General features: G+C 44.6%; 1 protein-coding gene across 2 annotated transcripts in view; it reads left to right on the top strand.

Annotated features, from left to right (window-relative positions):
- Positions 1-16,357, top strand: part of VWA8 (von Willebrand factor A domain containing 8) — a 105,798-nt gene that overhangs the window by 80,783 nt on the left and 8,658 nt on the right. For both annotated transcript variants that reach the window (XM_087938043.1, XM_087938042.1), the window contains exons 36-42: positions 2,720-2,801; positions 6,027-6,231; positions 7,998-8,106; positions 9,176-9,332; positions 10,737-10,845; positions 14,179-14,304; positions 16,036-16,194. In XM_087938043.1, coding sequence (XP_087794169.1) covers positions 2,720-2,801; positions 6,027-6,231; positions 7,998-8,106; positions 9,176-9,332; positions 10,737-10,845; positions 14,179-14,304; positions 16,036-16,194 — 947 coding nt within the window. The remainder of the gene's footprint in view (positions 1-2,719; positions 2,802-6,026; positions 6,232-7,997; positions 8,107-9,175; positions 9,333-10,736; positions 10,846-14,178; positions 14,305-16,035; positions 16,195-16,357) is intronic.

The following is a 16,357-nucleotide window of genomic DNA, read 5'->3' as shown; positions in this document are numbered from 1 at the left end:
GTCATTGCATCTCATACAATGAAATTAAATATTATCTTCAGTGCACGTCAGGACTGAAAATAAAACACAAACTCACCTCCTTTGCATTCTGTGCAATTGAATTGAAAACCCTTGATATTGCATTCATATTGCACTAAGGTTAGGAATATAAGTCACCTAACAGCTATTTTGGTTTGGACAATGTATACACCAGGATAAACATTTTATTACTGCCTCTTTAAAGGAATGTTAAAAGTGTAATTGGGTGTGGTTTCTCAAACGGCCATAAGATGGAGCCAGAAACCTGGGTTGTCTTGGTCTTAGTCTCAGAAGAGAGTGTGTCTGAGTGAGTATCTCTGTTTCCTTCTGTTGGAAAGTATTGCCGTTCCTCCATTTTTCCTAATTGACTGATATTCATGGATTTAATGTAAGTCTGATACTGAACTGTTTTTGACACTGGACTTTGTTATTGAATTATCCCTGGATTGAAAAATCTGACTGATTTACCTGTGAATGATTTTGGACTGCCTGTTTTGGACTTTGCTAAACGCTTCTGGAAGTAAAAACCTACATTTACTGTACAGTGTATCTGTGTGCTGTGTGTGTATTATTCAAACACTACTCTCAAATACGTCTCCCTGTATGCGCTCATTCTCCTAATGGGGAATTACCTCAACAACTACACAGTAGAATTCATTAGAATTACTACCCTGGGATAGATCTGTTTTTCAGCCTATTTGTCCTTTTTATTATTGTCTTGTACCGTCTGCCAGGTGGTAATAATTCAAAAAAAAAGTGCTGGTTGTACTAGATGACCTATAAGGTCCCTTCCAACTCTGATTATCTGTATCTAAGAGGAGGAGAGGGGGAAAGGAAGAGGAGGAAGGAGAAGGAGAAGAAGAGGAGGAAGAAAAGAGAAAGGGGAGAAGGTGAGGGGGAGGAGGAGGAGGAGGAGGAGGAGGAAGAAAAGGAGAAGAAGAAGAAGGAAGAAGAAGAAGAAGAGAGGAAGAAGAAGAAGAAGAAGAAGAAGAAGAAGAAGAAGAAGAAGAAGAAGAAGAAGAAGAAGAAGAAGAAGAAGAAGAAGAAGAAGAAGAAGAAGAAGAAGAAGACTGTGAGGTCCTTGGGCTCTCTGAGCTTGGTGGTTTTCTTGCAGATGTTTTATGACCCAACTAGGTAACATCAGTACAAGAAGGTTTACAAAGAAGGAGAAAGGAGGGGGAGAGGAGGAGGAGGAGGAGGAGGAGGAGGAGGAGGAGGAGGAGGAGGAGGAAAACTGTAGGGTCCTTAGTGCTCTCTTGCTTGTTTTCATCCAGTTGTTTCATGACCCAACTAGTTAACGTCATCAGTACAAGAAGGCTGGGGGTTTGTGCAGAAGGAGAGGGGGATTCTTGGTGCTCTCTGAGGTTGCTTGTTTTCTTGCAGATGTTTCATGACCCAGCTAGGTAACATCATCAGTGCTAGTAAGGAGTGTTGTTTGCTGTCAGTTTGTATTCTGGTGACTTGCTTTGTGTTTGTGTGTGTGTGCGTGTGTGAGAGAGAGAGGGATTCTTTGGTTGGGTTCTTCACTGATGGCCCTTTGGCAGTTCCTCGGTTGGGGCATTGTTTGCTTGACTCTTGGTCTGAAGTTGACCCTGGAATTAATCTACGCTGATCTGGGGGCTGATTGTTGATTATTATAGATTAACTCCAACAGTCAAGCGAACAATACCCCAATCAAGGAACTGCCAAAGAGCCATCAGTAAACAGCCAAACCAAAGGATCCCTTAGACACCTCCCCACATGCACACACAAACACAAACAAGCAAATCACCAGAACACAAACTGACAGCAAACAACACTCCTTACTAGCACTGATGATGTTACCTAGCTGGGTCATGAAATATCTGCAAGAAAACAAGCAAGCTCAGAGAGCACCAAGGACCTCACAGTTTTCCTCCTCCTCTTCCTCTTCCTCCCTCTCCACCACCACCTTGTAAACCCCACTCCCTTCTAACACAGATGATATTACCTAGTTGGGTCATGAAACGTCTGCAAGAAAAGTACCAAGCTCAGAGAGCGCCCAAGACCCCAGAGTCCTCCTCCTCCTCCTCCACTTCCACCTTTTCCTTAAGGGAATCACATCCGTTGTTTCATTTAGTGACAGGGCTGTTAAGTGAATCTGGCTTCCCCATTGACTTTGCTTCTGAAATGAGATCACATAAGCCCGGGACACTGAAACCATCATAAGTACAAGCCGGTCGCCAAGCATTCTGAGTTTTGATCACATGACCATGGGAATACCACAATGGTCGTAAGTGTGAAAAATCGGTCATAAGTCACTTTTTTCAGTCCTGTTGTATCTTTGAACGGTCACTAAATGAAGTGTTGTAAGTTGAGGGCTATCTGTTTATATATTTCATCATTCGACTGAATAAATTTCTGCCTTATTTCCTTACCTTACATGGCTTATTGCAGGAATAATTTGACATATTCCTATAATTTCCAGGACCCCACGGTGAAATTTATTACACAATAGAGATGTGATTTATTGGGGTAATTAATTAGGATTACATAATCTCTCCACACCTTTCTGTCTGCAGATGCTACGTGCCTTATTTCCTTACCCTAAGTAGGAATAATTTGAGTTGTTCCTATAATTTCCAGTACTTCACCTAATGAAATTTGTTACCCAATAGAGATGTGATTTATGGGGGGTAATTAATTGGGATTATAAAATCTTTCCACACCTTTCTGTTTGCAGATGTTACACCTCCCCAAACGGCTGGATACTTGGAAATTACAGATCTTACAACAAAGAAACTTAAATACATACCTGTTCCCAGGTAACTATACTTCCTTAGGAAAAAGGGTTCATATCCACGGTGGCAGGATCTACAGAAAAAAAAAAACATTGTTTTTTATGTCTATAGAGATTCTCAGTCCTCCAGGTCGTGGTTAACAGATAACAATCAGAGTTGGAAGGGACCTTGTAGATCATCTAGTCCAACCCCCCGTCCAAGCGGGAGACCCTACACCATTTCTGACAGAAGGCAGTCCAATCTTTTCTTGAAAGTGTCCAGTGATGAAGCTCCCACAACTTCGAGGGCAACCTCTGTTCCATGTGTTGATTGTTCTCACTGTCAGAAAATTTCTCCTTATTTCCAGGTTGAATCGCTCCTTGGTCAGTTTCCATCCATTATTTCTTGTCTGGCCTTCAGGCACTTTGGAAAATAGCTTGACCCCTTCCTCTTTGTAGCAGCCCCTCAAATATTAGAAGACTCATATCCTGTCTCCCCTGGTCCTTCTCTTCACTAGACTAGCCAGGCCCAGTTCCTGCAACCGTTGTATGTTTTACCGTCCAATCCCCTAATCATCTTGGTTGCTCTTCTCTGCACTTTCTTTAGACTCTCAACATCCTTTTTATAGTGTGATTACCAAAAGTGGATGTAGTACTCTAGGTATGGTCTTACTAAGGCTTTATAGAGTGGTTCTCTTTGCTGATGATGTAAAGCTATTCAACACCACAGACAATACCTTCCAAAAAGACCTCGACTATGTATCAGAATGGTCAATCCAATGGCAACTTCAAATCTCAACAAATAAATGCTCTATCTTACATATTGGCAGAAAAAATCAGAAAATAAAATACAAGCTAAATAGTCAAGACATTGTTGATGATTCAAGCTCTGTAAAGGACCTTGGAGTACTCATCTCTAATGATCTAAGTGCTCAAGCCCACTGTAACTACATAGCCAAAAAGGCATTAAGAGTTGTTAATCTAATCCTACGTAGCTTCTTCTCTGGTAATAGCACACTACTAACTCGAGCATACAAAACATTTGCTAGACCTATACTTGAATACAGCTCATCTGTCTGGAACCCATATCATGTATCTGATATTAACACAATTGAAAAAGTCCAGAAATATTTCACAAGAAGAGTTCTCTGCTCCTCTACTCGTTGCAGAATACCTTATGCCACCAGACTTGAAACTCTGGACCTAGAAAACCTAGAACTATGCCACCTTCGGTCCGATCTAAGTATGGTGTATAAAATCATACATTGCAATGTCCGACCTGTCAATGAATAATTCAGCTTCAACCATAACAATACAAGAGCAAACAATAGATACAAACTCAAGGTTAACCGCACCAAACTTGACTGCAGAAAATACAACTTCAGCAACAATGTTTGGAATACTCCACCTGACTCTGTGGTTTCTTCCCCAAACCCCAAAAACTTTAACCTTAGACTGTCTACTATTGACCTCACCCCTTTCCTAAGAGGTCTGTAGGGGGCGTGCATAAGCGCACCAACGTGCCTACCGTCCCTGTCCTATTGTTCCTTTTATTTTTCTTATATGTATCCATGTATTCATAACTATATTTATTCTTATACATGTATCTTGTAAGTGATTGGCAAATGAAATAAATACTAAAAATGCTAAATTAGTACCTCCCTTGACCTCGATTGTATCCCTCCATTAATGCAACATAGGATTGCATTGACTTTTTTGGCTTCCGCTGCAAACTGCCGGCTCCTATTTAGCTGGTTGTCCACTAAGGTGGTTATTTTTTTTTCCAAGAGCCAACTGGACTATAGCAGTCTTCCAATATCTCAGGGGCTGCCCCAAAGAAGAGGCAGTCAAGCTATTCTCCAAAGCACCTTGAAGGTAGGACAAGAAGCAATAAGGATGGAAACTAATCAAGGAGAGAAGCAACTTAGAACTAAGGAGAAATTTCCTGACAGTGAGAACAATTAGCCAGTGGGACAACTTGCCTCCAGAAATTGTGAATGCTCCAACACTGGGAGTTTTGAAGAAGAGATTGGATAAGATTTGTCTGAAGTGGTGTAGAGTTTTCTGCCCAGGCAAGTGGTTAGACTAGAAGACCTCTAAGGTCCCTTCCAACTCTGCTATTCTATTCTATTCTATTCTATTCTTTGGTTTTTCCTCAAAGACGTTTCGCTTCTCATCCAGGAAGCTTCTTCCGTTCTGACCGGATGGTGGGGAATGGAAGGATTTCTACTCCTTGCAGACAGCTGGTCATTGGAAAGACAAAAGGCCACTCTTTTGAAGACAGCAAAGGGGATACTTTGGACAGAGAGGACTTCGGGTTTGAAAGAGGGATCAAAGGAGGCCATCTAGGTCAGTGGTGGCTAACCTTTTGGGCTCCTGTGCCGAAAATTGTGCCCGCGCTTGCAAGCTCGCGCTTGCATGCCAGCAACCAGAAGGCAATGCACGCCCCCCACATGCCCCTTACGCATGCACCTGCAATCCGCCCCCTGCCGCCCCCTTCCCTGCACTGCGCCTCACAGCTGATTTTCGGCCAGTTTGAGGCCTTTTTCGGCCTTCCAGAGGCTTGAGGAAGGCTTCTGCAGGCTTTGCAGGCTGAAAACTAGGCCCGTTTCGTCAATTCCAGTATTTTTGGAAAAAACAGGAAGTGACACAACAGGGCTAGTTTTCGGCCTGCAGAAGCCTGCAGAAGCTTTCCTCAAGCCTTTGGGAGGTCGAAAAAGGCCTCAAACCAGCCGAAAATCAGCTGTGAGGTACGTGCAGGCGTAGTGAGGTAAGTTTGCCTGCAGCTCGCGTGCCGGCACAAATGGCTCTGTGTGCACACGTGCCATAGGTTCGCCATCACGGATCTAGGTCAAAATTGAATGGCCCTCTTTCGACAGAGGGGGAGGGACACCACACTACCCATCTCCTGTCTACAACACAGTCCTTTCAGCAGGTCCAAATGGGCTCCACGCCCATTTGCACCACTCAGGTGACCCTGAGAATATAGATAGACCTCCAAGTGGCCTCAACGACTGTCAGAGAGAGTACAAATGATCAGATGACTGTAAGGAATCCTTCCATCCTCCACCCTTCAGTCAGAACCGAAGGAAGCTTCTCAGATGAGAAGCGAAACATCTTCAAAGGAAAAAAAAAAGCCCAGAAAAGTCCATTCGCCTCTTGAAAACGAAAACATAAAACAAAAAACCTTTGGAATATTATTTTTGAAAATTAAAAAAAAAAAAAAGCTCAGAAGAGAAACTAGAAAGAAATTTCTGTGGTTGGTTTTCAGATCCTCTACTCTCTCTCCGTACACATCGTGGCTAGCGACGATTTCCGACACGGATGCGTTGTTGGCTTCCCTGGGGAAGAACGGAGTGGCGACTGTGGACATGGCGGGCAATGTCAGGCTGTGGGAAACCAGTCTGGATAGTCTGGAAAAATCCCTGCAGGAATGGAGGACCATGATTGGCCAAGAAGATGGCAGGCCTGTCCAGGTGAGAGGAAGGCTTTTGAACACAGGTCATCCTGGATTTACAGCCGCTTATTTTTTCACTCTAAATTACACCTTGCTCTGTTTTGCATTCTAAATCATTGCAGAAACCTCTTGCCTTGGGACTGTTCTGACCTCAGCTTCCCCCCAAAAGCACAAAGCAGACTCTTTGTCCCGACAAAACCCCCTTTTCTTAAATGCAGGTGAATTTCTTGCATCCAACTGCCTGGCAAGCAGTCTTTCCAGGGTGTAATAAGATAGGATTCGGACCCGGTGGGGCGATCCTAAAGAAGGAGGCAGGAAAAGCAAAGACAGCGCCCATCGTTCTTAAGACGGACTCGCCTCGCGGGTGATGCGTTATGTCAATCGGATCTTGCACGCTCCTGCTTTTCTAGGTCGTGAGAAAAAAATCAATAAATTCGAAATTTCTGGTCGCCTCTCATATTTCGTAGTTGGTCTTGTTCCACCCTTTCAGTTTTTTGGGGTTAATCGAGAAACATTAGTGCCATCTCCTGGTCAAATAGTAGTACCTTAGAAAACTTAAGCAACAAGGATTTTGGGCTCTGTTGTGGCTGTAGGACTACCTGCAAATAAAATTGAATCATTAAAAATACAATTTCCCTGAAAATACGACCTACTCTGAAAGTAAGCCCTAGCTTGATTTTTTTTTTTACACGTGCGCCCAATAAAAGCCCTACTCCCCAAATAAGCCTTAATTAAGATCTGGCCGCAGCCTTGCCTGAAATAATAAAACGGTTTAAGCTTTCTGCTCATTGATACCCTGTTTCCCTGAAAATACGACCTACCCTGAAAGTAAGCCCTAGCTTGATTTTTTTACACGTGCGCCCAATATAAGCCCTACTCCCCAAATAAGCCTTAATTAAGATCTGGCTGCAGCCTTGCCTGAAATAATAATAAGCTTTCTGCTCATTGATACCCTGTTTCCCTGAAAATACGACCTACCCCGAAAGTAAGCCCTAGCTTGATTTTTTAAGCCCTACCCCCCCAAATAAGCCCTAATTAAGATCCCACCTACTCCAGAGTGGACGGGTAAAAATTAATCTAGGGTAAGGATGTTGGGGAGTGGTGGACCTGCCCTACTACTTACCTTTGGGCAGTTGTAGCCAGACTTCACACACCTTGACACCTACCTTGCCGGCCCATTTCTTCTGCCACTGGCAAGGCCGGCAAGGCTTTCCTGAAGGCCTCTGGAGCTGGTAACAAAGCTCTGGATCGATCCTGAGTCTGCAGAGGCCTTCAGGAAGGCCTTGCCGGCTGCAGAAGAAGAAGTTCCTGAAGGCCTCTGACAGCGAAAAGGAGGCCGGGGGCGACATGCTCAAGTGAGGTTAGTCAGTGTATGACATCCCCCAAAAATAAGACCTGGTGCCTTTTTTTGGTGTCCCCAAAAATTATAAGACAGGGTCTTATTTTCAGGGAAAACATGGTAATAAATGAATAAGTTGTAAAAGAGAACAGAAACGAACAGTTCAGAGGGCAGACTCAATGGAAAGCTGGCCTTTCTTCCACCATCTTCGTTTCTTCTTCTTCTTCTTCAACCACAACCCTGTGAGATAAGATGGCTGGGCTGAGAGACGGGGATTATTTTCTGAGGAACCTGTTTATTCATGCATTGGACCCTCAGTTCTTTTAAGCCAAGGAATAATATATATATACTCTGTCAAAGATTGTTCCACATCCTTTCTCGTAAATGCGGCAAGATGGATCCCCCTCCAATTCTCGTGTTCTTCATGTGTCGCTTTCCCTCAACAGATAACCATCCAGAGGGACAGTGGCTTGGACGTCAGCTCTCCTAAGCATGGGAAGATTGATCCAGACAACGCCCCTCATGTGGGAGGAAATACCTGGGCGGGTGGGACAGGTACCAAATCTTTTTTCATTCCTGTCCAGGTAGCTTCGGGTTTTCTTTGGTATGAAAGACAGGTTTAGGGGCCTTGGTGCCCTCTGAGCTTGGTGGCTTCCTTGCAACTTGGTTTTTTTTTTCTTGCGGACGTTTCATTACCCAACTAGGTAACATCAGAAAGTGCTGGAAGAGAGGAGGGTTTGTGGGGAGGAGGAGGAGGGAAGGAAGGAAGGAGATAGGAAGAAAGGAAGAGAAAGAAGAAAAGTAAGAAAGGAAGGAAATAAAAGGAAAAGGAAAGGGAAGGAAGGAAGGAAGGAAAGGAAGGAAGGAAGGAAGGAAAGGGAGATACAAAGGAAGGAGGAAGGAAGGAAAGGAAGGAAGGAAGGAAGGAAGGAAGGAAGGAAGGAAGGAAGGAAGGAAGGAAGGAAAGGAGATACAAAGGAAGGAGGAAGGAAAGAAGGAAGGAAAGAGATAGGAAGAAAGGAAGAAAAAGAAGTAAAGTAAGAAAGGAAGGAAAGAAAAAGAGATAAAAAGAAAAGGAAAGGAAGGGAGGAAAAAAGAAAAAGAAAAGGGAGATACAAAGGAAGGAAGGAAGGAAGGAAGGAAGGAAGGAAGGAAGGTAGGTGAGGTCCTGGGTGCTCTCTGAGCTTGCTTTTCTTCTTGCAGACTTTTCATTACCCAACTAGGTAACGTCATGGGTGCTAGAAGGGAGTGGGTTTTGTCCAACTAGGTAATATCAGTGCTTCACTGATGATGTTCCCTAATTGGGTAATGAAACGTCTGCAAGAAAACCACCAAGCTCAGAGGGCACCAAGGAGCTCACAATTCAACCCTGAGCTGCAAATGTTGTCTTCTGTCAATACCCCTGAGTATTGCGAAGTCTCTTGAGAATCAAGCCTGCAGGAATATTCCCTTGCTGCGGAAGCGCGAAGGCTCTCGGACCTGAGCTGTGCAAATCCGAATGGCCACTAGATGGCACCCAAGAGATACAGGAAACGTTTGCCCTTTGCTGCCACCTGGCGGTCACTTGGAATCCCGCAGCCCCGGGGAGGAGGTAAAAAAGCGTTTTTGGGGGATTCTTTTTCAGGTGGGAGAGACACCGCAGGCTTGGGGGGCAAAGGGGGTCCCTACCGACTGGATGCCGGTCACCAGGTGTACCAGATATCTCAAGCTGAGAAAGACGCCGTACCTGAAGAGGTGAAGAAAGCCGCCAGAGAGATGGGCATGAAGGCTTTTAAGCAGAGGTGAGCCTCCGTGTTTCTGTATGTCGTCTGTGCTTGCGTCCCCTTCATTTAATGCAGATGCTATCACGTGTTCCAGGGGCTTCCTTCCTTCCTTCCTTTCTTCCTTCTCTTCCCTTCCCTTCTCTTCCTTCTCTTTTCTTCTTTTTCCTTTTCTTCCTTCCTTCCCTTCTTTTCCTTCCTTCCCTTTCCTTCTCTTTCTTCCTTCCTTCTCTTTCCTTTTCTTCCTTCCTTCCCTTTCCTTCTCTTCCCTCCTTCCCTTTCCTTCTCTTCCTTCTCTTTCCTTCTCTTCCTTCCTTCCTTCTCTTTCCTTTTCTTCCTTCCTTCCCTTTCCTTCTCTTTCCTTTCTTCTCTTTCCTTCTCTTCCTTCCTTCTCTTTTCTTCTCTTCCTTCCTTCTCTTCCATCCTCCCTTCTCTTTCCTTCTCTTCCTTCCTTCTCTTTCCTTCTCTTCCTTCCTTCTTCTCTTCCTTCTCTTCCATCTTTTTTATCCTTCATTCCATCCATCTTTTTATCCTTCCTTCCTTCCCTCTCTCACTCCTTCCTTATTTATATCTGTCTATCCATTTATCTGTCTGCTATCATCTCTTATCTGTCATCTATCTTCCATCTCTCTCTCTTTATCTACCTCTCTCTTCTCTCTGTCTGTCTGTCTGTCATCTGTCTTCCATCTCTCTCTATCTACCTTCCATTTATCTGTCATCTATCTATCTCTATCCATCTATCTCTCATCTGTCTCTCTATCTATCTACCATTTATCATCTATCTATATGGCACCTTTATTGTTTTTACGAATAACTCAAGGCCAATAACCGTGTATCTATCCATCATATGTTTCTACCTGTTGGTCTTTCTGTCTGCCCACCTATCTACCATCTATCTGTCTCCCACCATTATTGTTTTTATAAATGTACCAGTCTAACTCATGTCTTTGTCTGCCTGCCTGTCTGTCTCTATCATCTGTGTCTCACCTACATTCTTTTTACAGACAACCCAAAGCAGCAAACATCTCCCAACACACCTTCTTCCTCCTCCTCTTTTCCCCACAACAGCCACCACCCACCGGGTGCTATGATTTCATTCTTTCCAATATTGTGCGCATACCATTCTCCCTGCTGTCCGTACATGTACCATTAAACAGGCGATACTTTTCCTATCCCCTTCTGTCATTATTCCCAAGAGAAATAATTCCTGGCTTAAATGGAATAGCCTCTCCCACCGTTCGCTCCACCCGTGTCTGTATCCATCTCCAATATTGACTTTTTCAATGCCGTTTTCGGTGAACGGTCACTCGGCAAACTGTTGTAAAGTGAGGGCTCTTTGTATCCTACTTAATATTGAATGTCTAGCCTTCGATAGCTATAATAAAAGAACCCATTTTCACTCACTTCCACGTGGTTTTGCTTCAGGTTAAAAGAGATCCAGATGAGCGAATACGATGCGTCGACATACGAACGGTTTTCTGCAGCTGTTCGGAGGCAGGTGCAGTCCCTGCGGATTATTCTGGATAACTTACAGGTAATCATTTTGGTAATGGGTGCCCAGGATGAGATGGATCTTTGAGGATGTCTTGAACTTTCTCAAGGCAGCGGGAGCTATAAAGCTCTTCCAAAGAGGGCATCTGGGCAATGATGTTAACCCTCTGGAGCGCTGTCCTATCTGCCACTGTGCAATTGGCAAACCCTACAGAGGTGTGTAGTAAGTTAAGATACTCTCTATGGTGTAGCGGTAGAAGGTCACCAGCAGTTTTCCATCCAGTTGTTGCTTCCTGAGAAACTTCAGGTAGCATAATTTCTGCTGGGCCCTTTTGACCAGGCCTGCAATGTGGACACCCTCAGGTCAGGTCCTCTTTTAGGGTAACACCCTGAAACTTAAAACTGGCCACTTTGCTCCACTTGGTCTCCACTGATAAGCAAGGGCTGGATTTCTGATCTGTTCCTTCTATAGTCCACTATCAGCTCCTTGGTCTTAATTGGTGTTGAGGACCAAGTTGTTGTCTCCACACCATGAAAGCAACTGTCGATCCACCTCCTCTCAGTAGGCAGACTCATCCCCACCTATTGTATCACCTCTTAGCTCTTCTTTCCCTGAAACTAGACAGCCCTTAAGCTGGACACTTCATTCAACTTGACCGTTGGCAGGCCAAGTCGGCTACATCCGGACCTCGTCCGTTGTGAGCCCATCACAAACCTTCACGGCATTATCAACGGAGGACGTACATCCGTCCTTCCTCTCGACTGACAAAGAGTTGTTTAGAGTTCAAGGGGAAAGTGGCTTCCTGAGGTTGCATTGTCTTCCTAGGAAGTGGGCTGCACTGTAACGCAAAGGCAAGGAAGAGGCTAGCTTTTGACCCAAACCATTGTTTATTTGATGTCTGGGCTGGCGGGGAAGGAGAGTTTGGGATCCTATTGCTTTCCCATCCAGCCACGGCAGAGACAATGCAGTATCTGCTTTGTTGTTGCGTCTTGCAGAAGTTCCCAGGTTTCAGGCATCTTCAAAGAAAACCCAAAGAGAAGAACGAAACGTGGAAGGCATGTCCTGTTGGCTTTCCGATGCGCTCCTTGTGATGTATGTGTCTGTGGATGAGTGTGGGTGTGTTGTTCCATCCCTGTTGTGAGGTGCAGTGCTGAAGCCTGGATGAGGACCTCATTCTGTAAGAACTGGTACCTTCAGTCTCAGTCCTAAAAGAAATCAGTCCTTTGGAAGGACAGATGCTCTGAAGCTGAAATGCTTTGGTCACCCGATGAGGAGAGAGGACTTCTTGGAGAAGACCCTGAACTTGAGAAAGATGGAAGGCCAAAGGAGAAGCGGGATGGCAGAAGATAAGATGGTTAGATGGGGTCATCAACACAATGGGCAAGATCTGGGAGACAATGGAGAACAGGAGACCTGTCCTCCACTGGCCACCAAATGAGAAGAGAGGACTCCTTGGAGAAGACCTTGATGTTGGAAAAGATTGAAGGCCGGAGGAGAAGAGGACAGCAAAGGATGACTAGATGACTAGATGGTATCATCAACACAGTGAACATAAATTTGTGCAAACTCCGGGAGGTAGTTGAGTACAGGAAGTTAGTGACTAACCAACGTAGTCCCACAAGTAAATAGAGAAGGAGAGATCTATGGAGGAGGGTTAAAAAACTCAAAATGAATACCACATCCTTTTTAATGTGCAAAACCTTCTGTAGACACCCCTGAAGCAGAAGCTTACTCAATTTTGGGGTTCCTTGTGAGCAGAACTTCATCCATCAACCTTAGTAATACATGGAAATAAGTGTACTTCCCATAGGGTATTCCTTTAGTTTTGGTTTTCAACACAAATACTTGCTGCAAATTTAGTTCCAAAAATTTACTATTTAGCAGCAGAGCTGATTTAATAGATGGCAAAATGCAATCTATGTATAACGATATACAGAGAGAGAGGAAGGGAGAGAGGGAGAAAGAGATGAGAAAGAGAGATGAGAGAGAGAGGGAGAAAGGGGGACAAGGAGAAAGAGATGAGGCGGGGAGGAAGAAAGAGAGGGAGAAAGATGAGAGAAAGATAAAGGAAAAAAGGGAGAAAGAGATGAGAGAGATGAGAGAGAGGAGGAAAGAGGGAGAAAGGAAAAAGATGAGAGAGAGAGAAAGAGATGAGAAAGGGGGGACAGAGAGAAAGAGAAAGGGAGAGAGAGAGAGATTGAAAGACTGAATAGTAAATCCCAATTTTTTTATTCTCCATTATCATAATGGAGAGCAATTCAATGTACTTTGTGTGAACCTGAAATGCCTTTAACCTCCCGTAATTATTTGCTTCACTTCGTATGTCTTTCAGCCACAATTCACCGGGGTTTCGAAGGTCAAAGACCTCTGCACATTACATGGATTGTTCCATGCTCCCGGTCCATATATGTCGCTCCTTGTGAATTTACTTAGCGAAGGTTTTTGTTTGTTGAAATGAGGTTTATTGATTCATTCGTCAGTGTGTTGGAATTACAGCGGTTGTCAAAAATCAGTCTTTGATTCAATTCTAGCATTGCCCGGTCCTGTTCCCAGGCAAGATTCTGGAGACAGAAAAAGAACGTACTTCATCAACGTAGACCTTTGATAGACAGACCTGTCTGTTCACGCCTTTGTCTCGAGCACTTGAGCCAAGGCTGATTGTAGAAGTTGGAAGACAAGTTCCATTAGCCCATTGTGATGACCTGGAGTGTACACAAACGTAACAAAATCCAAAATGTAAATAATTGTCTTTTAGTGCCTCCAACTTGGCCCCACTGTTCAATAATTCTCAGTTGGAGATAAAACTTATTCAAAAATAGTCTTCAAAAGTAGGCAATACCGTCCGAACTTAATGAGCAGGTAGAGGTGAAATTAAAAAACCAAAACAAACTACAATAAAGGAAATTCCACAATGGACGAAGATAAGTAATTACCAACTTCAAGAAGTTAATAAGCACAGTCTGTTGGAAGGACGGCAACCAAGATAACTTCAGCCCAAGATAAAACACGCTTTGCTTCTGGCAACGCTGTGTGGTCTCTCTTATATACTATTCTCCCCAGCTGCAACCAATGAGCGGGATCATGGCCACTTCCTCTCTCATAAGCCAGGTTGTTTCCTTCTCCGTTCCTCCCTGCATGTCCTAGGATGAAGAGGGGATGGGCCTGGTTCTTCCTCTGACTGCCCAGCCGGCCTCTGCCCTTCCCCAGCCTCCTCCACAACTTCCAGAGCCACACCTCTACTCCCTGTCGGCTGTTCCTCCTCTCCCTCAGAGTCTGACTCTAACAAGTGCATGACACCCATTCTGTGAAAATACACCATTTACAAAAATTAGAAGGCAGGCTTAAAGGTGATTATGATATTTTCTTCCTCTGCAGGCCAAAGGGAAGGAAAGGCAGTGGTTAAGACATCAAACAGTGGGAGAATTGGATGATGCCAAGATAATCGATAGTCTGACCGGGGAAAAATCCATCTATAAGCGACGCGGAGAACTTGACCCACAAGTAAGTTAAATGTTATAAGCCAGCTTGTCAACCAGTTATTTCTCTAGTCCAGGGGCCTTCAAACTTGACAGTTTGAAGACTTGTGGACTTCAACTCCCAGAATTCCTCCACCAGCCATGTTAGCTCAGGAATTCTGGGAGTTGAAGTCCACATGTCTTACACTTGCCAAGGTTTGAAGACCCCTGGACTAGTCTGTGTGTATGATTTAACTGAAGAAAGTCACATCTCTGGGAAAATTAACCTCTTCTCAAAGTTTCCTCTGGGTTCATGCTTAACTAGAGCACACTGCTTGTAATTGTAGAGTCACAGCTGATGGTTTTCTCCAGCATAATCATGAATAATTCCTGGAAATTTCCCCAGCTAAGCTCCAGTAGACCGAGATGGTAAACTGACATATTACGGCGTAAATCCTGATGTCTATAATAGTTTGTTTTCATGGTTTCTTAGCGACATGGGTAACACAACATGGATTGCATTTCTATCCCTGGTTGTGTGCACCTGAGGTTTGATGCAGGTCTAATCAGGGTTGGTGATATATGTGATGGGTTTGGGGTTTTTAATCCAGGATTGGCTACTTTAAGACATGTGGACTTCAACTTCAGCCCATGTTGGCTGGGGAATTCTGGGAGTTGAAGTCCATACCTCTTAAGTTGAGAAACATGGTTTATATCAGATGGTTCCATAGATGTTGCTGACCTCTGGGTCTCGGCTCGGGAATTCTGGAAATCCACACATCTTCAGAGAGGAAACACCACTCTGATCAGATGGCTCCATAGACATTGCTTCTAGACATCTGGGCCGGGGAATTCTGGGAGTTGAAGTCCACCACTCTATCCAGATGGTTACATAAATGTTGCTTCTAGACCTCTGGGTCTCGGCTGGGGAATTCTGGGAGTTGAAGTCCACATGTCTTAAGTGGAGAAACTCCACTCTAACCAAATCGGTCCATAAATGTTATTTCTAGACATCTGGGGAATTCTGGGAGTTGAAGTCCACACGTATTAAGTTGAGAAACATCACTCTGATAAGATGGCCCATTAGGCGTTGCTTCTGGACATTTGGGCTGGGAATTCTGGGAGTTGAAGTCCACATTTCTGAAGTGGAGAAACATGGTTCTATATCAGTTGGTTCCATAGATGTTGCTTCTAGACATCTGGGTCTCGGCTGGGGAATTCTGGGAGTTGAAGTCCGCATGTGTTGAGAAACAGACGGGTCCATAGACGTCGCTTCTGGAATTGTAGGCCTTGGCACCAGTTAACATGTAATTTCTTACATTAAGAAATTACATGAGAGAGGAAACACGACTCTGAGGCAGATGGCTCCATAGAACGTTGCTTCTAGACATCTGGGCTGGGGAATTCTGGGAGTTGAAGTCCACCACTCTAACCAGAGGGGTCCATAGATGTTGCTTCTAGACCTCTGGGTCTCGGCTGGGGAATTCTGGGAGTTGAAGTCCACCACTCTAACCAGAGGGGTCCATAGATGTTGCTTCTAGACCTCTGGGTCTCAGCTGGGGAATTCTGGGAGTTGAAGTCCACCACTCTAACCAGAGGGGTCCATAGATGTTGCTTCTAGACCTCTGGGTCTCGGCTGGGGAATTCTGGGAGTTGAAGTCCGCATGTGTTGAGGAACAGACGGGTCCATAGACGTCACTTCTGGAACTGTAGGCCTTGGCAGCGGTTGACATGGGATTTCTTAAATTTGTCATCTATTTCCTCTACTCCTCTGAAGCTCGGAAGCCCTCAACAGAAATGCAAGCGGCTCTCCCTGGTGGTGGATGTCTCCGGCAGCATGTACCGCTTCAACGGCGTGGACCGACGGCTGGAGCGATCCATGGAAGCTGTTTGCATGGTTATGGAAGCCTTCGAGAACTATGAGCAGAAATTTAAGGTGACCCTCAAGAGGGAGCCAGATTCGAACCTGTCATGGGTCCATAAGTTGCTTAGGGGAAAAGAGTTGGCTTCCTTCGTCCCAGATCTCACCAAGTCTCAAAACTGATCAGATATTGGATGAACAGACTGGTGTCTTAAGCGTTAACACTTTTTAGTAAACT

Source organism: Pseudonaja textilis, chromosome 8 (genome assembly GCF_049901715.1).
Source record: "Pseudonaja textilis isolate UNSWEBS1 chromosome 8, rPseTex1.2, whole genome shotgun sequence".
NCBI lineage: Eukaryota > Metazoa > Chordata > Lepidosauria > Squamata > Elapidae > Pseudonaja > Pseudonaja textilis.
Note: the sequence above shows the minus strand (reverse complement) of the source record. Positions and strands in the feature narration are given on the sequence as shown.